This window comes from Rana temporaria, chromosome 11 (assembly GCF_905171775.1).
Source record: "Rana temporaria chromosome 11, aRanTem1.1, whole genome shotgun sequence".
Classification (NCBI taxonomy): Eukaryota; Metazoa; Chordata; class Amphibia; order Anura; family Ranidae; genus Rana; species Rana temporaria.
In genome coordinates this window covers 35,418,796-35,442,337 of record NC_053499.1, presented here as the reverse complement: position 1 = coordinate 35,442,337, position 23,542 = coordinate 35,418,796, and the positions used below count along the sequence as shown (strand labels likewise).

General features: G+C 43.1%; 1 protein-coding gene across 1 annotated transcript in view; it reads right to left on the bottom strand.

The window, feature by feature from the left end:
• LGR4 (leucine rich repeat containing G protein-coupled receptor 4) overlaps window positions 1–23,542 on the bottom strand; it is a 136,304-nt gene that overhangs the window by 63,773 nt on the left and 48,989 nt on the right. The window contains exon 2 of the mRNA XM_040328344.1: window positions 16,608–16,679. Coding sequence (XP_040184278.1) covers window positions 16,608–16,679 — 72 coding nt within the window. The remainder of the gene's footprint in view (window positions 1–16,607; window positions 16,680–23,542) is intronic.

The window sequence follows — 23,542 nt, the reverse complement described above, 5'->3', positions numbered from 1 at the left end:
TCAGGATGTGTCTAATACTTTTAACACCTTCCATAACAGTGTCATGGAATGCCTTTTTAACAGAGGTGGGTCACTGATCAACATATATCATAACAAAACAAAAGATTGCTCTTAATCCAGAGCTGGGGGATAATGGCTACAAACCACTTGGGGCATACCTCAGAAAAGTCATAAAAATGCCACGGTTTGTGATAAAAAGATTTTATTGTAAAATCAAAGTCAAAAGGATTCCAAGAATGGAAGGGGTTAAATATGGCTGACGGACAATGTTAAACATCATGCTTGATTTTGAGCCTTGATCCCACCCAAATCTCAACAGGCTGATTCAGGCATATCAAGGCTAGTGCCGGGGTTGACCAAGAGGTGTGTAGGCGCCAGATATCGTATGGGCATCCACCCAATAGAAGGGACAGACCACTGGATGAACCCGTAAAGGGTTGGCGATGTGTAGAGGCCCCCAGACCGACCTCAAAACCACCGGATGGTGCAGCTGGTGTGGTCAGGTGGACGATTTGATAAAGGGCCATGCCTAAAAAACACATTGTTGTGACTTCAGCCTGCTGCCGCGTTCCATCTGCTCTACCACCACATATGCGTTCCATCCCAAGCCTCATTGTGGCGAGTCAGTTTGAAATTGCTCTGTGTTGGTGAAGTCATATCCAGCATGTCACCTGGCCACACCAGTTACACCATCCGGGGGTATGGAGTCTTTTGTTCAGCCCTTTAGGGGCCTTGTCACATCACTGACCCTTACGGTTCATCCAGTGGTCGGTCATCCCTTCCATTGGGTGGATACCCATGCAACATCTGGCGCCTACACATCTTTTGATCACCCCCACGACCGGCTTTGATATGCCCGAGTCAGCCTGCCGAGGTTTGGGTGGGATCAAGGTTCAAAATCAAGCATGATGTTTAACATGGATTGTCTGGCAGCCATATTTTAACGTTTCCCATTCTTGGAATCCTTTGACTTTGATTTTACAATAAAAAAAAAAATTTTTATCACAAACCGTGGAACGGCCATTTTTATGACTTTTCTGAGGTATGCCTCAAGTGGTTTGTAGCCATCGACACCAATGCCCACCCCCTCCGGGGCTGAAATATGAGGAATCTTCTGTGGTTTGTTCTTTGCACAACACCATCCCCAGTGTTTTGGTTCCACTGTAGCCACAGTGGTCCAACGTTCACTACAGATTGCCATATGTTGGTTCTCCAAACAGCACCTGAACTATTTAGGAGTACATTTTATAGATCATAACAGGCTTTTTCAATGGTGTCACAGCTCTTGTGATCCTTCAACTTTACAAAGGGGCGGTCAAAGTGAATTATCCATTTCAGATATATTCAATTTATTTGTAGTAGAATTTAGGAAGAAAATAATAAATGAGGCTCATTTGTACATGGTTAGCAGCATTTTTTTCCTGGGAGTTTCCTTTGTTCCTAGAGAAATATAAATATTCATGAGCCTGGAATCACAGAACGTACTCACTATTATTCACAAAATCCTGCTTAGCAGGATTTTCCCCGACATGAACCACCGTCTGACGGACTGTGAATGGTTACATTTTAGTTTAGTATTACATACCATGCATGTCTTAGCCCTTTGGAAGCCCTGAAATGTTGTCCCAAAGTATGGTGCTTATGTAAACCAATAAAATGTCACAGCAAAACAAAGTGCGCACCTAGGGTATTTAAAAAAAAAAAAAAAATCAAAACATGCAGTTAATCTCTGCAGTGCATGCATGCTTCTCCACAAATTATTGAAGACCCTGCAAGTACAGAATACTTCCCAATAATCTGGCAGAAATGCATTTAGCTTCCAAGTCCTGTTGTGGGCCGACACAGCATTTTTCTGGACAGAGTGATACCAGCCTGCCCTCTATGACTAGGCCTCGTGGGCGGGGTGAAACATGTCAGGGAGCGTGGACAGTGGAGTAGAACTGGCTAAGGTCATATAACCCTGCGCACGGGTTGGGTTGAGTTGGGAGAGCAGCTACCTGAATGCTTGATAGAAATACCATCCCTTCCCAGATGTTCTTTACCAAACTACTCAAACATTCCCACTCGCCTTCGCAACGTAGTCACTAAACATTCTGTAGCTCAAGATAAGAACTAGGAGAGCCAATTAAACTCCCTGAAAGTAACTGCAAATGGCAGCTCCTAAATTCTGATCAACTGGTATTTTTTGCGCTTTTCAGACAAATATAACAAAGTGCTTCCAAGTGTACCACAAAAGGCCATTTCTGGAACATTTACTGTGGCATACTGAGAGTAGACCGAGTCTTCAGGCCGACACCTGTTTGTTGACTGGGGAAATGGGTGAGGTTTGCAGTGGCGATCGATCTTTTGGAATGTAAAAATGCTTCAAAAGGTTATATTTAACAGACCAAAAGGGGGGCAAATAAATACTGCACTCTCTTCCCCATGTTCTATGTACATAGTAACCTGCTTTTCTAACATCAAACACCATGCGGCTTACCGGTGCCAAACAGCAACTGTCGAAATCAGAAATGGTCTCAATACGTCTGAATTTGGTGTTTTACCTGTATTTTTTCATTACACATGATCATAGGTGCGCGTATCCTATTGGAATAGGGTGTGCACCCCAAAGCTCAAAACACACATACGTGTATGTAAATATATATAGGGCAGTAGGGCAATGGTCAGTGTCATTAGGGCAGAGATAAGTGTCAGTAATTTATTTAAAAATAAAAAAAATTAACAATAAGAGCCGGTTCACACTGGGGCGACTTGGGATCCGACTTGAAGTCACCTCAAGTCGTCCCAAGTCGCGCTGTCGAGAAAAACAATGCAAGTGAATGGGAGCGTTGTTAATACACACGACTCGAGTCGCTCCGACTTCAAAAGAAGTTCCTGTACTACTTCAATCCGACTTGTAGGCGATTTGTACCCATTGATTTCAATGGAAGTTGCCTCCAAGTCTGATCACTGTCTTAAAAGCGGTTGTAAACCGCATAAACTTTTTTTTTTTCCCCCCAAACCTGCAATGCAAAAGGCATAATAGGCTAGTATGCACCGCATACTAGCCTATTATGAAATACTTACCTCGGAACGAGGTGTGTACCACTTACCTGGTCCACGCCGAGCAGGATGTCATCTTGCTCCGGCGTGTCTTCCGGGTATCGCCGCTCCAGCGCTGTGATTGGCTGGAGCGGCGATGACGTCACTCCCGCGCGTGCGCGCGGGAGATTTAAAATCGGCAGGGTCCGGCGATGCCGGTCCTTCAGCCGTGGATTCCCCCCTGCGCATGCGCCGCCCGCATTGCGGGGGTAATATCTCCTAAACCGTGCAGGTTTAGGAGATATTCCCCTTACCTACAGGTAAGCCTTGTTGTAGGCTTACCTGTAGGTAAAAGTCCAAATAGTGGGTTTACAACCACTTTAACTGAAGCCACTTTCCAGGAAGATAACATACATTTCTCAGGCAAACCTCTCCCTCCCCTCGAGCTGATTGTTGTTTGATTGGCCACTGGAAAGTCTCCTGTCCTGGAGACGACTTCAAGTCGTGTTGTAAATCGCCCCAGATCGCCCTGTGGTTCATGCTCAAGTCGTGTCGGAGTCGCCTCTGAAAGTCAAGCTGGAAGTCGTGTCACCCCAGTGTGAACCTACTCTAATTGTATTCATTTTTTTCCGTTTTCTCGAAGGCCTGGATGAAATAATAGGAGCCTAAACAGATGCCTGATATCTCATTTTAGAGAGAGAAAGGGACTGAGGACAGAGGTTTCCTAGTCTCTCTCCTTTCTCTGCAGCCAAGCAGCAGGTGGAATCTGTACAGCACAGGGTGATTAGGGTGTGCCCAGGCACACCTGGCACACCCTGTACGCACACCTATGGATTTATGCTGGTTAAATGTATTTCAGGTTTTAGAGATACTGCTCGAGTTGTACCAAAAATTGTCAGCGAGACAAAGGTTAGTGTCTGAACCCACTGGTACACACCACAATGCAACTTTTGTTGTCAACTTAATACTAGCTTTCCACCATAAAGAAGTAAAGGGTTGGTGTCTATTAAGGATAACAAATATGTTGGAAGATTGAAAGCATACATTGATCATCCCTCAATGTCGGGTGGCATCGACATTCAGCCCGTGTGTACTGCAGTTGGTGCGGCGGTCGGCTTCTCTAAGCCAATAGCTGAGAGTGCTGACCGGAGTGTTCTGACAGGGGGGGGTGGGGGACCACCCTGCTGCAGTCGCATGACCAATTTTGGTGCTGTAATAGCAGAACTGCCCAAAAAAAAAAAAATCAGTTAATCAATTACATAGGCAGGAAATCATTTTCCTGGGCGAAACGTGTACACCAACAGCACATGGAAGGTCTCCCACATACAAAAGGCCAAGTTTACATTTTTTGCCAGTTTCATAAAAACACAGCAGCTTCATATTAAACCAAAAAGGTTCCTTTTACTATCATTAAAATACAAAATGTTAGATACATTTTTAACAAAATATGTTCTCCCTTTAAAGAAGTTTAACTAATAATACATATATGATAATATATTATAAAGGAGTTAAGATCTCAAACTAAAATTAGAAGTGCCCCCGACTGTTAGAGGCAGGGGAACTTTCCCGATTTTCTTAGGGGGGGGTGTCTTAGTCCAGTATTCAATCTATGGTGATATCTTAGGTTGTCATTTTAGATACTAGTTGTGTCTACAGAGTTTATAAAGGTAAATCTAAATAACCTGCCAAGAGCCCAAAAAAATTATTAACTTTGCCGTCTAAAAAGCTTTTAACATTCTCTTTTGTCTGCCGGAGAGACACTCATCTGGAAGCAATTTACAGATGTCTGTGAGGCTGCATCAGCCAAAACAGACACTGGGACCACCAAGAGTTCCGCGCGCTGCGATGCAGGACGCTCGCTTGAAGTTCTGAATACACAAGCGCAGGGAGGAGGTTGGGAAGTAATAAAAAGCAACTTTTGGTGCTTGGCTACAGTTCACAAGCCACACCTTGTTGAGATTAGATACAAGCACATACGTAGGAACACTGCTTAATTATGCAACAGGCTTCTGCTTCTCTGTATGTACAGTGAGGAAAATAAGTATTTGAACACCCTGCTATTTTGCAAGTTCTCCCACTTGGAAATCATGGAGGGGTGTGAAATTGTTATCGTAGGTGCATGTCCACTGTGAGAGACATAATCAAAAAAAAAATCCAGAAATCACAATGTATGATTTTTTTTTAACTATTTATTTGTATGATACAGCTGCAAATAAGTATTTGAACACCTGAGAAAATCAATGTTAATATTTGGTACAGTAGCCTTTGTTTGCAATTACAGAGGTCAAACGTTTCTTGTAGTTTTTCACCAGGTTTGCACACACAGGAAGAGGGATTTTGGCCCACTCCTCCACACAGATCTTCTCTAGATCAGTCAGGTTTCTGGGCTGTCGCTGAGAAACACGGAGTTTGAGCTCCCTCCAAAGATTCTCTATTGGGTTTAGGTCTGGAGACTGGCTAGGCCACGCCAGAACCTTGATATGCTTCTTACAGAGCCACTCCTTGGTTATCCTGGCTGTGTGCTTCGGGTCATTGTCATATTGGAAGACCCAGCCTCGACCCATCTTCAAAGCTCTAACTGAGGGAAGGAGGTTGTTGCCCAAAATCTCGCAATACATGGCCCCGGTCATCCTCTCCTTAATATAGTGCAGTCGCCCTGTCCCATGTGCATAAAAACACCCCCAAAGCATGATGCTACCACCCCCATGCTTCACAGTAGGGATGGTGTTCTTGGGATGGTACTCATCATTCTTCTTCCTCCAAACACGGTTAGTGGAATTATGACCAAAAAGTTCTATTTTGGTCTCATCTGACCACATGACTTTCTCCCGTGACTCCTCTGGATCATCCAAATGGTCATTGGCAAACTTAAGACGGGCCTTGACATGTGCTGGTTTAAGCAGGGGAACCTTCCGTGCCATGCATGATTTCAAACCATGACGTCTTAGTGTATTACCAACAGTAACCTTGGAAACGGTGGTCCCAGCTATTTTCAGGTCATTGACCAGCTCCTCCTGTGTAGTCCTGGGCTGATTTCTCACCTTTCCTAGGATCATTGAGACCCCACGAGGTGAGATTTTGCATGGAGCCCCAGTCCGAGGGAGATTGACAGTCATGTTTAGCTTCTTCCATTTTCTAATGATTGCTCCAACAGTGGACCTTTTTTCACCAAGCTGCTTGGCAATTTCCCCGTAGCCCTTTCCAGCCTTGTGGAGGTGTACAATTTTGTCTCTAGTGTCTTTGGACAGCTCTTTGGTCTTGGCCATGTTAGTAGTTGGATTCTTACTGATTGTATGGGGTGGACAGGTGTCTTTATGCAGCTAATGACCTCAAACAGGTGCATCTAATTTAGGATAATAAATGGAGTGGAGGTGGACATTTTAAAGGCAGACTAACAGGTCTTTGAGGGTCAGAATTCTAGCTGATAGACAGGTGTTCAAATACTTATTTGCAGCTGTATCATACAAATAAATAGTTAAAAAATCATAAATTGTGATTTCTGGATTTTTTTTTTGATTATGTCTCTCACAGTGGACATGCACCTACGATGACAATTTCAGACCCCTCCATGATTTCCAAGTGGGAGAACTTGCAAAATAGCAGGGTGTTCAAATACTTATTTTCCTCACTGTATATGGAAACCCAAATCACATATAAGCCTAAACAGGTTATCCTGTTATTTCAGAAGTCCTTTTCAATATTTTTTAAATCTGCATCTTTTATTAAAATAATAATAACTACTGATACTGCCGTGAAGGTTTTTGTTTAAAAACCTCCTGTCTCATCTCCTCCCGGCATTAAATAACCCCCTCTGGGAAGCACTTTCCCAAGGGGATTACCTTGCGGGCGTGCTCCCGAGTCCAGCATTTGCGTCTATGCCCACGTCATTGGATTTGATTGACAGCAGTGGGAGCCAATGGCTGCGCTGCCATCAATATATCCAATGAAGAGCCGACAAGACCGGGCCAATTATCGGATGTTTTTTCACCTTAAAGCGGAGGTTCACCCTCAAACTGAACTTTCTAACTATCATTTATGCAGCCTTAATAAATGCCTCTAGCGTTGGCATTTTTTTAAAATCGGTACCCTTACCTGTATTCACCCGCACTTCCGGGTCTTCTTCCCTGTGGGGAGTGGGCGTGTCGCTCCTTTTCCCTGATGACTCGAGGCTTAATGGTTGCAAGGTCTCCTGGGAGTGACGTAAACACTCACAGGAGACCATTCGGAATAGCTATGCGTGTATTATCGTGCTAGCTCGAGTGTCACGTGACGCGGGAAGCGGGTCACATGACTCGCAAAGCGTGTCATGTGTCAAGGAATGCAGGAAGTGTTTGCTTGTGGGATTCAAAATGCCCACAAAGCACAGGAGTATTTTTTATAAGTTCTTCTTTTTTACGAAAACGGAGCGGACGGACGTACGTACGAGCGGCTAGCAGGTGAGTAGTACCTAGCTAGCTATATTACCATGCATTGCACATTTTAAAAAAAAGGCAAAACCCGCGGAACCTCTGCTTTAATGCATAGGATGCATTAAGGTGAAAACACTGGAAGGTTTACAACCCCTTTAATTATTTTTATCCATCTATTGTGTTAATTGTTTTTGTTTTTTTACACTCCTTTAGATGTCATGACCAGGAGTCTCCATGGGCAATTTTTTTTCTTTCATCTGGAAGAGGGGAGAAGGGGCTCTCTCAGCTAAGGACACCCCCCTGCCTTTATGCCTGAGATAAGGGCAGATGGATTCCAGGAAGTAAATGCTATATGAATTAGCTTCCTTTACTCAAGCTAGCCATAACTCGAAATGCTAGAGGGGTCTTTTTCAAAGAGATTTCTCAACAAAATAAACAATGGAGAGATTGATAAGTTTGCTTTACATATTAAAAATGAATTAAATAGGGTTTTCAGTTTGTGGTGCTCAGATACAGTTTAGTTCCATCTTGAGCCATACTGCTGACACAAATATACCTTACATAAATACTATTAGGACAACAAGTACGGTACATTGAACAGAAGGAGACGCATAAAGCACTTTACAAGTTATATGCAACCGACAAGCATAAAGAAGGCTTTAAATAATAAACAGTGGAATACATTTTCTATGCCAAGTGCACTACTGCAAAGAGATTTGTACAACTAATAGATGTTAATTAAAAATTCCACTCTTGTCACACCCTGTGTTACGCACCAAAGAGGATTTCACACAAGTCTGTGTGTGATATTTCCAAATGCCACAACTAGGCTCAGTCTTAATGCCAACAAAGGTCAATTTAAATGGTAAATGATTTATAAAAAAAAAAAAAAAATACAGGCCCTGATGTTGACTCTCCAATCACCCTACCAATGTATTTTGGATAAAAGGTTAGTTTAAAGAATAACTAAACGGAAGAACAAAAATGTAATATATAGCAGCCAATATTTAGCCTGGAAAGTGTAAATGAATGCAGCCACCACATGACATCTAAAGCTGGCCATAGATGGCCCAAGACCTAAAAAAGTCAATCAATTCTCCTATCCACACCAACAGCATCAATGGGGGCAGGCGGCTAAAATTACAAAACAATGTTATCTTTCTTCTGTACACAATCTTAAAGCCTTTGTAGTCCAGCCTTGGTGACCACCATGACCTCCTCCATAGATACAATGGAGGAGCAAGTACTGCCATCCAGGGACTGGAAGGTGCGTTAGGCAGCCCCATAGACAGAGCAAATTTCTTTCTTGCAACTACAGGCTGAAGAAAAGAAGTGTGCCCGACTCCGCCATCAACAGACGCTGTCGACAGAAGAATCACTCTCGCCAAGCCATTGGCCCAGATTCAAGAAGCAATTGCGTCTGCGTAACCATAGTTACGCAGCGCAATTGGTTACTTGCGCCAGCGTAACGACTTTGCCTGATTCAGAGAGCTCGTTACGCCGACTGCAGCCTAAGATATGCGTGGCATAAGGCTCTTATGCCCTCATATCTTAGGCTGCATTCTTACGCAGGTCGCTAGGTGGCGTTCCCGTTGTGGTCAGCGTATAGTAGGCAAATTGCATACCAACGCCGATTCACAACGTTACGCGAGCCCTGCGTACGCAGTTTACGTCATTTGCGTATGGCGGTTTTTGCGTAAGGCTGCCCCTGCTATTAGCAGGGGCACCCAATGCTACGTATACCCGTCGTTCCCGCGTCGCGAAATTTGAAATTTACGTAGTTTGCGTAAGTAAATCGTGAATGGCGCTGGACGCCATTCACGTTCACTTTGAAGCAAATGACGTCCATGCAACGTCATTTACCGCAATGCGCGTCAGGAAAGTTTCCCGACGGAGCATGCGCTCTATGCTCGGCGCGGGAACGCGCCTAATTTAAATGATTCCCGCCCCCTACGGGATCATTTACATTAGGCGCCCTTACGCAGAGCATTTTTGAAGAGCGCCCACGCAAATTACGTGGCTACTGCTTCATGAATGAAGCGTAGCGCAAATAATTTGCGTAGGCGCAGGGTAAAAAGGGTACACTGCGCCTCCGTAAGGAGCGCGCAGCTGTACCTGAATCTACCCCAGTGTCTTCTCTGGGTGGGGGAAGCTATCCCTTCTGGGATGGAGAACGTGATTATTGCTAGCAGCTATACTAGGTGCTAGTGATCATCCCATATGAAAACCGGCAGGCTGGTTGTACCCAAGTTGATCGATCAATCAACTTGGAACATTCAGCCTGCCCATACATGGTTTAAATCTATGGCCGGCCTTATTCGTAGAATTTTCAGGGGAAAATAAAAACGAAAAAAAAAAAATGCGGCAGCCAATACAGTCAATGAGCCTTTTTTCATTGCTGATAAAAAAAGAAAAAAAAAGGATACATCCGATGAGTTTTATCTCATGTTCTGATCACTGCCCTTTACAGTGAGGCCCTTTTCACATGGGCATCCTGGCAGTTTGTTTTCAAAAATAGAATACAATGGCCCAGATTCTCAAAGGACTTACGACGGCGCAGCGCCATGTACGCCGTCGTAAGTCCTAATCTGACCTGTCGTATCTATGCGACTGATTCTTAGAATCAGTTACGCATAGATATCCATTAGATCCGACAGGCGTAAGTCTCTTACGCCGTCGGATCTAAACTGCATTTTTTTTCACCGCTAGGTGGCGTTTCCGTTGAATTCCGCGTTGAGTATGCAAACTAGCTAGATACGCGAATTCCCGAACGTACGCGCGGCCGACGCAGTAAATTTACGACGTTTACGTTAGGCTTTTCCCGGCGTAAAGTTGGGGCTGGACGTCATTTACGTTCACGTCGAAACCAATGACGTCCTTGCGACGTCATTTGGAACAATGCACACTGGGATATTTTACGGACGGCGCATGCGCAGTTCGTTCGGCGCGGGGACGCGCTTCATTTAAATGATACACGCCCCTATTTGAATTTGAATTCCGCCGGGTGATTTACACTACACCGCCGCAACTTTACAGGCAAGTGCTTTGTGAATAAAGCACTTGCCTGAAAAACTTGCGGCGGCCTAACGTAAATCGGATACGTTACGCCGCCGCAGAGATACGCCCAGTGTACAAGAATCTGGGCCAATGTCTCTCTATGGATAGCCAGTTGTCTGTCTACCTAGATCTGCCCACGTGGGGGTTAAAACATGGTCATCAAACTGAATGGAAAAAGGGTTTACATTCACTGACCTGACCAGATATGGGTGGATAGCATGGGATGTACATTCGCTAAAACGCAGACTCCCATTGGGTATTACATGGGTCAATTTTTCCTTACGAGATGGTAGAAAAAAAAACAAAAAAAAACACCCATGCCAAACATGTGACATTTGTTGTCATTCTGACCTAACTCAGCAGGGGGATCTGTCTAGGATCTCCCGCTAAGGCTGGCCATACACAGTGTAAATCTCTTTCCTGCAGTCACGGATTGCCGATCAATGAATCTGCCGATCAATGAAATTGGTTGAGGTTCAAACCGTGTATAGCCGGCCTAAGTCGAAACATAGGGTAGCCATGTGAAAATGGACTAAAGATCCTACTTTTGTTCATGCTGAATAATATAGCTTTCCCTGCACTTTCATCCTACTGTGGCCATGAGACCTTCTTCTCAAAGTGATGTTGTTTATCCATCTCTCCTCTGTCCTTGTTCATTCGGAAAATGCTGCAATTTATGACCCATTTGCAAAATACAAGGCCTTCTGTGAACAGACAAGGGGAGATGAGGGGCATATAAACACCAGTATGAGCCATGGATCTCATAGCTACACAGTGGGCAGGAGTACAGGGAAAGCCGTATTATCTGGCATGAACACAAGTATGATTTTTACTGTAAAGAGTTGAGACCTGGATGAGCGATAAAAAACTCAGAAGCAGCAACTTTTATTTTTTATAGTACATAAGGGGTCTCTGTCTGGAACTCCTAAACCGACAAGTTTGGCTTGGCTTTGGAGGAGAGGGGAGTATTCTTTTCACTTTCTTTTCTGTAGTCACAACAGGAAAGGAGAGGAAATCACCCATTAAGACAGCTGTCACCAGAACAAGTGTCCCAATTGAAATGTATCCTCTCTATGTCCGCTCTGTTAACAACTCAAATTGTTGTATTTTGCCTCACTTGCAGCAACTGTGGCAATCACCAGGAAAAAGAGGTGAACCGCCCTAGCAGGGGACAAAGGGGGCAACGAAGGACAGAGGTTTGTATACCTTTCACACTCTAAAATAAAAAAAAGATTGGGTTTAGATTTTGGGTTTAAATTTAGGTTTTAACATTACCGGATTATCAGAGTGTATAATCTCCTTTAGAGCCACCAACAACTATGTACAGCAGTTCTCTACAAACTGCAGCCCATGGGTCATATTGGGTTTTTGCATGCCTATATCTGGCCCTTAAAGAACTGTTTCTCCCACTGACACCAATCACAAGACATCATTCCTTCCACTGACTCCAACTATGGACCATAGTCCTCCTTCCACTGACACCAACTATGGACCATAGTCCTCCTTCCACTGACACCAACTATGGACCATAGTCCTCCTTCCACTGACACCAACTATGGACCATAGTCCTCCTTCCACTGACACCAACTATGGACCATAGTCCTCCTTCCACTGACACCAACTATGGACCATAGTCCTCCTTCCACTGACACCAACTATGGACCATAGTCCTCCTTCCACTGACACCAACTATGGACCATAGTCCTCCTTCCACTGACACCAACTATGGACCATAGTCCTCCTTCCACTGATACCAACTATGGACAATAGTCCTCCTTCCACTGACACCAACTATGGACAATAGTCCTCCTTCCACTGACACCAACTATGGACAATAGTCCTCCTTCCACTGACACCAACTATGGACCATAGTCCTTCCACTGACACCAACTATGGACCATAGTCCTTCCACTGACACCAACTATGGACCATAGTCCTTCCACTGACACCAACTATGGACCATAGTCCTTCCACTGACACCAACTATGGACCATAGTCCTTCCACTGACACCAACTATGGACCATAGTCCTTCCACTGACACCAACTATGGACCATAGTCCTTCCACTGACACCAACTATGGACCATAGTCCTTCCACTGACACCAACTATGGACCATAGTCCTTCCACTGACACCAACTATGGACCATAGTCCTCCCATTGACACTAAAAATGGGGCACAATTCGTCCCATTGATGGGGTCCCATTCCTCCCATTGATGGGGTCCCATTCCTCCCATTGATGGGGTCCCATTCCTCCCATTGATGGGGTCCCATTCCTCCCATTGATGGGGTCCCATTCCTCCCATTGATGGGGTCCCATTCCTCCCATTGATGGGGTCCCATTCCTCCCATTGATGGGGTCCCATTCCTCCCATTGATGGGGTCCCATTCCTCCCATTGATACGGTACCATTCCTCCCATTGATACGGTACCATTCCTCCCATTGATACGGTACCATTCCTCCCATTGATACGGTACCATTCCTCCCATTGATACGGTACCATTCCTCCCATTGATACGGTACCATTCCTCCCATTTATATGGTACCATTCCTCCCATTGATATGGTACCATTCCTCCCATTGATATGGTACCATTCCTCCCATTGATATGGTACCATTCCTCCCATTGATCTGGTACCATTCCTCCCATTGATATGGTACCATTCCTCCCATTGATATGGTACCATTCCTCCCATTGATGCCAATGATGGGAAACTATTCCTCTTCCAACCGACCACAGGCGCTATTTAAATGTTGACTCCCACTGACCACAGAACCTAAAAAGGCACCATCCACTCTGAGCCCCCTAATGTTTGAAGGATAGTAAACTTGCCCTAAGTTTAGAAAATTTAAAGACCCTGGATATAGGGGAAGGGCATGCCTGAATGGATAACAATTTATAGAATATAGATTTGTTAAATCTATAGGAACTGTACAATTATATTGTAATGTGTATGGGGGAGTTTTACAGATTGGTCACCAGTGCGTCAATTTACCACACTGGCAGAGGAGTCAACTATAAGTTTAAAGCAGATCTCCAGCCAAAGGCAATGAAATCAAGAAAGAATGAACAGTCCATCATAAGACACATAAAAAAATTAAAATAATCAGCTTTTGTTGTAATATTCAATTTCTGTCCAGAGCTCTACCCACAATACTCTATTTTCACCACAAGGTGCCCTCAGTCTAATGTCCGGTGTCAATTTAACCCACTTCCTCCAAGCCTAGATCATCCTCTGACTAAAACAGGAACTGCAAGAGGTTAAACTTACCTTCAAGTGACAGATTCCCATGCAGTCTACCTTTAAATCCACTAGATCTCCTCAGTCTGATGTCCAACATCATTAAACCCACTTCCCCTGAGCCCAGGTTGTCCTAGACCCCCCCAGCTTGTGTATGAACACTGAAAGGAGAAACTGCTCAGTGTTGTGTTGACAATAAGTCTGACTGAGAAGCTCATTATCTGATTGGCTCCTTGCATTGCTTCTTGCTCTTAATTCTAGCCCTGCTGTACAGGGACTGCAAAAGGCTGACACCAGGTCAAATTCAGGATACTTACAATGCTTATGCATGTATTTAAAAATACATTTAATTATGTATTAATGATCACAGAGCTGCCTTAAATTTGTGTAATTTATACCTGCCTGGAGTTCAGCTTTTAATGGAATACTAATAAAACAGAAGAACATGGAGGTGGCCTCCAATAACTACGGTTGTACAATCCGTATAAAAACAATATTGTTTAAGATAATTGTACTGGTGAGGTTCTACACACCCAACCAATAAACCGGTGCTTTCTTCTGTCAACAACATTTTCTTCTTTCCCTTTCACTGACAGTACAGGCCTAATTGGAATCAGTTGGGCGACTGGTCTTGAAATCCCTTCATATACACGATCTGTACAGTAAAGGGAACCCACCCACCTAGATCGTGTAAACAGTAATTAGTTAGAATTTACATTATTTCACAAGTTCCGCATTACATACAAACAAAACTGTAGACTAAGAACCTGCACAGCACATTTTATGGGTCAGTGAAGCAATATCCGGAAATGGATGATGCATATTAAACAATGCAGCCCACACACATTGTTCTACAACCAGCTTTTCCGCGAAGTAGAGAAATCAAAACCATACCCGGCACCACATAAGCAGATGGAAGTCTTGCCAAGGTCACTATTTATAGGCTAACTACAACAAGCAAATGTTGGGGTACTATAACCAATAGTGGCCAGATGCCTACTTACTGCAGACAGTATAGGGCGATTTTTGAATGGCCGTTGTGCGCTAAAGTGAATCTCCAGCTTAAACATATTTGAGGCCCGTTCACACCAGTCCCAATGCCAGACAAGGCAAAAAGTCTGGTTCCCTATCATACCACTGTGCACTGAAAAAAAAATATATATATATATATATATATATATATATATATATATATATATATATATATATATATATATATATATATATATATATATATATATTTTTTTTTTTATTTATTACGGCAAGCATGACATGTTTCAGCGCATCATGGTACAATGCACACCACTAAAATCGCACTGTGCTCCCCCAAAAAAAAATAGGTCAGCAGCTAAAAAAAAAAACTGTAGCTGCTGACTTTTAATATAAGGACACTTGCCTGTCCACCCAGCCCTGCGCAGATGATTGACAGCAGCTCCCAACAGGAGTTGTCCTGTCACAAGTGTGGATTCCACAGGAATAAAGAAGAAGAAATACCCAGCTATTAGTGATGGGCTCAGGCATGTTCGGGATCGTAGTCCCAACCCACCTGAGCAATCTCGCCAATAATGGCATTTCCCAGCCTGTGCAGCTGCAGACTGGGAAATGCCTCGCTGTATGATTGGCGGCGTGCAGTGTCGACTTCCTGGCGAGATTGCTCAGGTTAGTTGGGACTACGATACCAAACTCACCCAAGTCCATATCTAGTCCCTGTTAGCGAACCACATCACCACCTTGCAGAAGAGGCATCAGAATGGAGGCCTGCGGTCATATGATTGCTGGAGTAAAATCCACTTAAAAGCACTTATTATGAAGAAGCGTTCTACACACACACACACACTAGAATATATATATATATATATATATATATATATATATATATATATATATATATATATATATATATATATATATATATATATATATATATATATATATATATATATATATATATATATATATATATATATATATATATGGCTGTTACTGATTAAAATTTTCGTGTTCGATTCATAGTTTTTTTTTTTTTAATGGATTAATCGACTAATTTCGATTAATTATAACGCACATACAGATTCTACTACTTTTAGCTGATCTCCTTGGATTGCAACTCTGCATTAGTCAGTGGTAAATGTGGTATACACTATATACAATCACCCGACACTAGTTAGTTTCCACAATCCATGACTTAACTTCACAGTTCACACAAATACGTTTTAAATTCAAACTAATTTTATCTTCTTAAACTTTAAGAAAAATGTAGAAAGTTAGTTTAACTTTAATTATAAAACTTATCTAGTATATTGACTGTCAGTCACTTAAGGCTTCATTTCCATGGACGTTTTTACAGCCACTTTTCTGAGTGTTTTTGCAGCTTAAAAACGGCTCTCCATGTTAGTCTATGGCCTCATGCCCACCATGACATTTTTGAGCTGTAGATGGCCGAGCCGTTTTTAAGCTGCAAAAAAAAAAAAAAAAAAAAAACACGACCAGTACGTTCTGAAGCTCCAGCGTTAGAGCTGTAAAAACGCCAGACGTTAAAAAAGCTCAAAAACGCAAATTTTGATTGATCAAAAAAATTAAAGATTAATCGATGAAGTCATCTTTAAATTTCCCCAGCCCTTATTTATATATATATATATATATATATATATATATATATATATATATATATATATATATATATATATATATATATATATATATATATATATATATATATATACATATACACACACACACACACACACATATACATACACACACACACATATACATACACACACACACGTGTTAATATCATTCAGTACTTTTCCTTTTTAATCAAGGAATTCACATTGTTTTATAATAAAAAATATAAAAATAAAACGAACACTTACAATTCTACTAGATATGGCAGTCCTTTGAAGGCACCTTCTGGTAGCTTGGTGATGTTGTTCATGCTGATATCTCTGTAAAACAATTAAAAAAGCAAAATGGTCAATAAAGAGATTGAAAATAAATTATATATACAGTGGGGCAAAAAAGTATTTAGTCAGCCAACAATTGTACAAGTTCTCCCACTTAAAAAGATGAGAGGCCTGCAATTATCATAGGTATACCTCAACTATGAGAGACAAAATGTGTTAACAAATCCAGACAATCACATTGTCGGTCTTGGAAAGAATTTATTTGCGAATTAAGTTGGAAAATAAGTATTTGGTCACCTACAAACAAGCAAGATTTTTGGCTCTCACAAACCTGCATCTTCTTAAGGCCCCTTTCATACGGGGCGGATCAGTAATGATCCGCCCCGTGTGAAAGTCCAGGGTTGTTGCTATATTGACTTCTGTACAACCCCACTGCCCATACATGGATCAAAATTCATCCAGGTCCTGTGGAACCAGACAAATTTTGATTCATGTATGGCCGGCTTTAGACTGATGGTAAATCATTTATTACAACTGCCACCATTATGCCGCGTACACACGATCGGTCCATCCGATGAGAACGGACCGTTTTCATCGGTTAACCGATGAAGCTGTCCGTCACGCCTACACACCATCGGTTAAAAAAACGATCGTGTCAGAACGCGGTGACGTAAAACACGATGATGTGTTGGAAAAAAATGAAATTCAATGATTCCAAGCATGCGTCGACTAGATTCTGAGCATGCGTGGATTTTTAACCGATGGTCGTGCCTACCAACGATCGGTTTTGTCCTATCGGTTAAATTTAAAACAAGTTGGCTTTTTTTAAACCGATGGTTAAATAACCGATGGGGGCCACACACCATCGGTTCTGACCGATGAAAGCGGTCCATCAGACCGTTGTCCTCTGTTTAACCTATCGTGTGTACGAGGCCTTACAGGCAAATACCAGGAGTTCCCCTTCCTAAGCATTCAATTGGTTACATTCTCTCCTAAGGTTTTTAGCGAACACCACATACATTTTCCATTAACTATTTTTATTTGAATAAAAATATAGTAATCAACAGCTGTATGCCTTGTTTAGAAGAATAGCCACTTTCTAAAAATTGACCACAAACTATACGTCTGCATTCTGCCAGAAATAACCGACCATATACCATGCAAGCTAAAAAATACATAATCATCTCACTGCAGTATAAGCATACAGGGTTACTATTTGTCTTGGCAACTGCTCCAAATTCAAAACGGATCATCCTTGAACATTGCTACCAGTGCATGTCCTTGTGACAGAACATTCTACATATTTCCTGATACATTGCAAGCCACAACATCTACTATTTAGACCTGGCACACTGCTGGATGTGGCTGTGAAATGCATTTTCAAGTCATATCAGAAAACTTTGAAGTGGTCACAACCCTGGGCAATTCCAACTGAGTACATGATGAATAAAACTTTAATTAGCAGAGGCGAGGTTATAAGGAGAAGTGTGTGGACAAAGAAACATCTAGAGTCACCCATACGGCGGCAGCATCTTCGGCTCCAAGCCTGGAGAACTGAGCAATTGCATGACCACCGACGGCTCAGTTCTCAGGTCACTGTTAGTCACCGCTCTCTGCTCTGCCCCTCCAGCATGCACTGGAGCAGAGGGCTGTGGAGGATGCAGGAACGGCTGGGCTCATGCTCTCTTAATGGTGCGCCTATAGATTGAGCCAGCTGCCGGTCAGGTATCTGGGTGGATCCCAACAATATTGCCAGGATACATCCAGAGATTGAAGCGGTTCTGCGACTTCAGCTGACAGCGAGTTTTAGCCCACTGCCGACTGATTATGGGACACAGGAGTGCACTCCAGTGACCCACAAGAGAAACAGGACCAAACTTTGGCCTTACTTTTCTTTTAGGTAAAAACTAAAATGTCGAAATGGTCTGCACATCCAGTCATAGGCAGCTGACGTTGCATACGAATTTCAACTTTATCTCTTACAGCCAAGTCTGGTACCACCTCTCCCACCTTCTAAGCCTCCCTATTGGCCAGCGGCTCCCAACTGGTGAGTTGCTCATCACATCAAAAAAGAACCAATAGGAAGGCAGTCTTAAAGACACCTAAAGAAAGCAGCAGATTGCCAAGATTTGCTTAGGACCTCAAGTGGTTTCATTTCTAGATCAGGTTAGAATTTATTTTATAATATATATATATATATATATATATATATATATATATATCCATATCCATCCAATGTTATGTGTTCACCTGAAATTTTCTCCTCCTTCCTGCAGCTATATCTACCCACAACCCACCAGTGTTCTCAGCCAACCTCTTAGCACAGTGTTCTCAGCCTGAGGTTGCTAGGGGTTCCTCGAGCGGTGGACATTTGAGCTTCCCTTTCGATGGTACCTGTGTAGTTCCAAAGCCAATGCCATGTAGCAATGATCTTGCCATTTGCCTGCACAAGACCAATAAGAATCACTATGATCTGTCCCGAAAGCCCTAAGGAAAGACTAATAAAAGTGGGCTTCCATTCCCGAGAAAGCTAACCACCCATGGAGGAGGTAAATGTAGGGAGGCAAGTGTAGGGGGTAAGTGTGGGGACAGGGATGGGTGAGGGTGTAGGGTATTAGTTCACATATTTTTTTTTTTTCTGAAAAGCTGAACTTGCACTTTAAACAGTCAGTCAAATAGGTTGATGGTGGCCACTTTATTCCTCATCTTCTCACATCTCAGGTGTTTGATGATCAGCCATTTTTCTCAAATTATGCAGCCAGTTGAGTAGGGTCTTCCTCTTGCAGTTAGTATTATTATAGAGCATACAGCAGGAAGAGTTGCAGTCTATAGAAGGGGGGCAAAGACAAGAACTACGAAGGGATGACCCACTTCTGGATTCCTCACTGTCCTTTTGAGCATGTCAAACCACTAGAGTCCAGTCACAAGTAAAATTAGTTTTCTAAGATGGACCGTTTAAGAAATAAGAATCAAAATCAGGGTAGAACTACTCATCATGCTCTCTGGAAAGAAAACATAAAAAGATCTTGTTTATACATTTCAACTAATGTGTCTGGAAAAAAATAGACAGTCTGGGAATACCAACCATCAAGCACTAATTGCCCACAGTGGACAAGAGAGGAACAGCTTGGAAAAGTGGCAAATACGCAATGGATTTGGTGCTCCGTAAAAATATTTTTACAAGACTGTAAAGGAATTATTTATTGCATATGGGAGAGCGACTCTGTTCTGGCAGTTTCTGGGCGCGCAGCAACAGATTACGTCATTTTTTACATTACTTGCAGTCAGAATTTTACTCTAAGGACACATTATTTGATGAAAATAATTTAGGTCAGCCATAGACAGGCCAATGTCTGGGACACTGTTATATAGTCCCCGTCCATCAGTCGCGTGTAGTAGTCTTTAGTCCCATATCGGTTTCAAGCTTCTTGCAAATTGGCTTGTACTCTTCGCGTCCACCAGATTCTACGTTTTAGCATTGCACAGGTTTGAATCCGATTGATGACTCAAGGAACACATCTGCATTTCTTCAAAAAAAAAAAATTTGATTAACCAGGCCAGTAGAATCTGTGTGCTCCCAGGTGCTTAAGATATTTTACCTGAAGAAAGGAACCTAAAATAGCAGAATACAATTTTACCCTATGAACCCATCTACCTTAACATGAGGTGTACCTGCTCAATAAGGGTGCAACGGATCAAAAAAAAAAACTCACGGTTCGGATCGTTCCTCGGATTTCAGATCATCGATATACATAGTCCCCACTGTAATGTCCACGTCATCTCCCCCACTGTAATGTCCACGTCATCTCCCCCACTGTAATGTCCACGTCATCTCCCCCGCCAGCGCGCCGCTCTGGGGAGCTCACCTAGGTCGCCACCGGGTGTACCAAGATGGCCGCTGCTCCGGAGCTAGGCCGAAGTCGCGGTCTTTCCTATGGCTGCAATCCGCGGATCGCGTGGTGTGCCGATCCGAATGCGGCGACTCGTTCGGATCAATGATTCGTTGCACCCCAACTGCTCAACAAAGTGGGGTACTGAGTACAGAGAAAACTTGAACTTCAAACTGGTTTAGCCCTTCCTTCTACATCTCTAAATAGGATTAAAGTGGTAGAGTACTGTATACAAACCTGGAGAATGACTCTTGGCCCAAGGTTCCTAAAGCAACCCATAGATTATGCAATTTTCTTTCCATCCATCACGGCTGAAACGAAAGAAAACTGCCGATCAGTGTTGACGGGGGAATCCCTCCGACGGCGCAATTGTGTTCAAGCTGCTGGCAGTGATCACATGAAAATAATCCAACAGCCTGGTTGCAATGAGACTTTGGTACAGCCAGCCTGCTCATAGATGGATCCAATCTCGGCCTGCTGAACTGGCTCATATTCGATTCATCTATAGACAAAAAGGAGACTTCTGTCCCGTGTTCTGTCCCTGTCTAAACACTTTTAAGGCTTAAAGCAGAACTAAACCCTTCTATTGTTTTCAGCCAAGGAAGCCGCCATCTTGGCCTCTGCTTGATCTTCAACTGCCATGATGCTACATATGTGTTCAGTCATGACACCAGCCATTTGATGGTTTGACAGTTTGGTTTAGAGCACAACCAATGTGGAAATTACATTCCCGGTATGTGCCGGGAACGTAACTTTTTTGTAACTGTTGAATCGATGGCTTTAGTTTCGCTTTAAAACATATCTAAAAGCAAAAAAATAATATTTACTGCAGCTTACCCTAGACTTCTCTCCTGATTGAACTACAAACATCTTGTTTCCCCCACCTTCATTACATGGGGGAAGGGGAATGTACAGTTTATAGAAGAGGTCTTCTGCAGGAAGGAAGAGAACCTTGTTTGCACTTTCCAGGAGAAATCGCAGCGATCGTCATCGCCCATATGCTGGCACATGACCACTTTGACCAAATCGGAATTGCTACAGTCTGGAAACCCCAAGAAAGGAAAGAGAAGAGAGCAGGGCTTTTCAAATTCCCAGACCGCTGTTCCATCACTGCATGGGCAGTGATGGGTAATCACCCGCTGAGGTTAGGTGTATCGGGGTGGTGCAGAGTGTCGACTTTTCTTTTTTGGTGGTGGGGGAAATGGGTGCACTTACAATAAAGAACTGCTCTGCCACTCATGTCACTGATCTTTGCTCTCCTGAAGAATTTTGGTTCTCTGCTTTTGTCAGACGCCTGGTCCCCCCCTCATTCGGTTTCTTCCACTAGCCTCTAGATCAGGGGTGTCAAACTTTCATCATGGGCCGCATCAGCATTACGATTGTCCTCAAAAGGGCCGGTTGATTAGATGTCCAGCGCATCCCCTCCCCATACACTAGATGTCAAGAGCCACCCCACCATCAGAAGTTGAGCGCCCTACTCTCCCTTACATCACAGTGCACCCCCCTTTCCTTATGCTGCTGCTGGGAAGAAGTTGGATGCATTGCTTGAAAGCAGAAAGTAAGGGTCTAGAGAAGGACCAGAAGAGGGCTGAAGTGAGGGCCACATGAAATGGCCTGGAAGGCCGGATTCGGCCCGTGGGCCTGTGAGGACAGAGTATTGCTACAGGAACCGATGGAAAGGACTAGGAGTATGTCAGATGCTGAAGATGTTTCAGCAATCTTTAGGAGAGCCAAGATTGGTATCGAGGAACATGCAAGTGTTAATTAATTTTCTTTGCAAGAATTTTTTTGGATCTACTAAATCTAGCAACAGAGCCATGTAAAACGAAATTACCAGTAGCTTTACACCTAAATATGTGCTATATTCAAATGGGGTGAGGTTGGAGGATCTCTAGATCACGGCTATGTTCATGTGTCACCTGAGGTGGAATGCTATCTAGCTGGAAATTCTACAAATCCATACACGCTTGTATTCCTATTCAACAGGAAAGAAGCAAAAAGGCCTAATGGCCAGGAATGGCCTGTAGCATACATCAATAAATCATCATCAAATGTCACCCACAGCGCTTGAAGAAATAAATAACTTAATAAAAAAAACGTACACGATGGTGAACTCCATGGAATAAGTAAGCCATTAGCGTACAGCCAGTGTTTATTCATTTGGAGCTACTGTTTAATTTAACACATTTTTGAATGCCAATGTTACTGGCGTACCGCCCCATATCTTTATAACTGTTTTATATATAGAGTTTTACTCTACCCATTCCCAGTATGTCAAAGAAGTACACCCTACATAAATGAGTGTTGAGATAAAGCTATTTATACGTGCACTCACACGCACACAAAAATATTTAAAAACAAATATGAAGGGGCGAACACTCCCTGATCGCCACTGTAAATACCCCTGTGGGTGATAAGCGGTCAGTGCCCGTGCAGCAGTCTGGGGATTTGAAATCCCCCCCGTCTCCCCTCTTTCTGCTAAGCTTCCAGGACAGCATAGCAATCCGTACTGGAAGTCCTACAAAATGAAAGGGGAAGAGCAGGGATCCTGCATCTTGATAGGACAGTCAATGTAGAATGAAAACTCCTCCTACACGCTTTAACTAGACACTGATAGAAGTCACAGGACTGCTATATACTGCTGATCAGTAAATATAAAAGGCTAAAAACCTTCTCAACCAATTGCATTTCCGTGTTCTGTGTACCCAGATATAGTGAATGCAGGCTCCTGGGTATAGTAACACTTTAAATAAATACACACAAAAATGGCCAGCATGTCCAAGCTCCATTACAGGTATACTTGTACAGGCTTTAGGCAAGGTTCACATCCAGTGGCGGACTGACCATTCGGCTCTGCCCGAGGGCCCCGTGCCACATCAGGGATGCCAGCGCTTTAGTAAAACCAGGGAAAGTATGTAAAAATGTTTTTTATTTTTTTTTTAAATCAAGATTATGGCTGCCCCGCCTCTCCAGTACCTTTTCAGTGTGTGTACGTGTATTCTGTGTGTGTGTGTG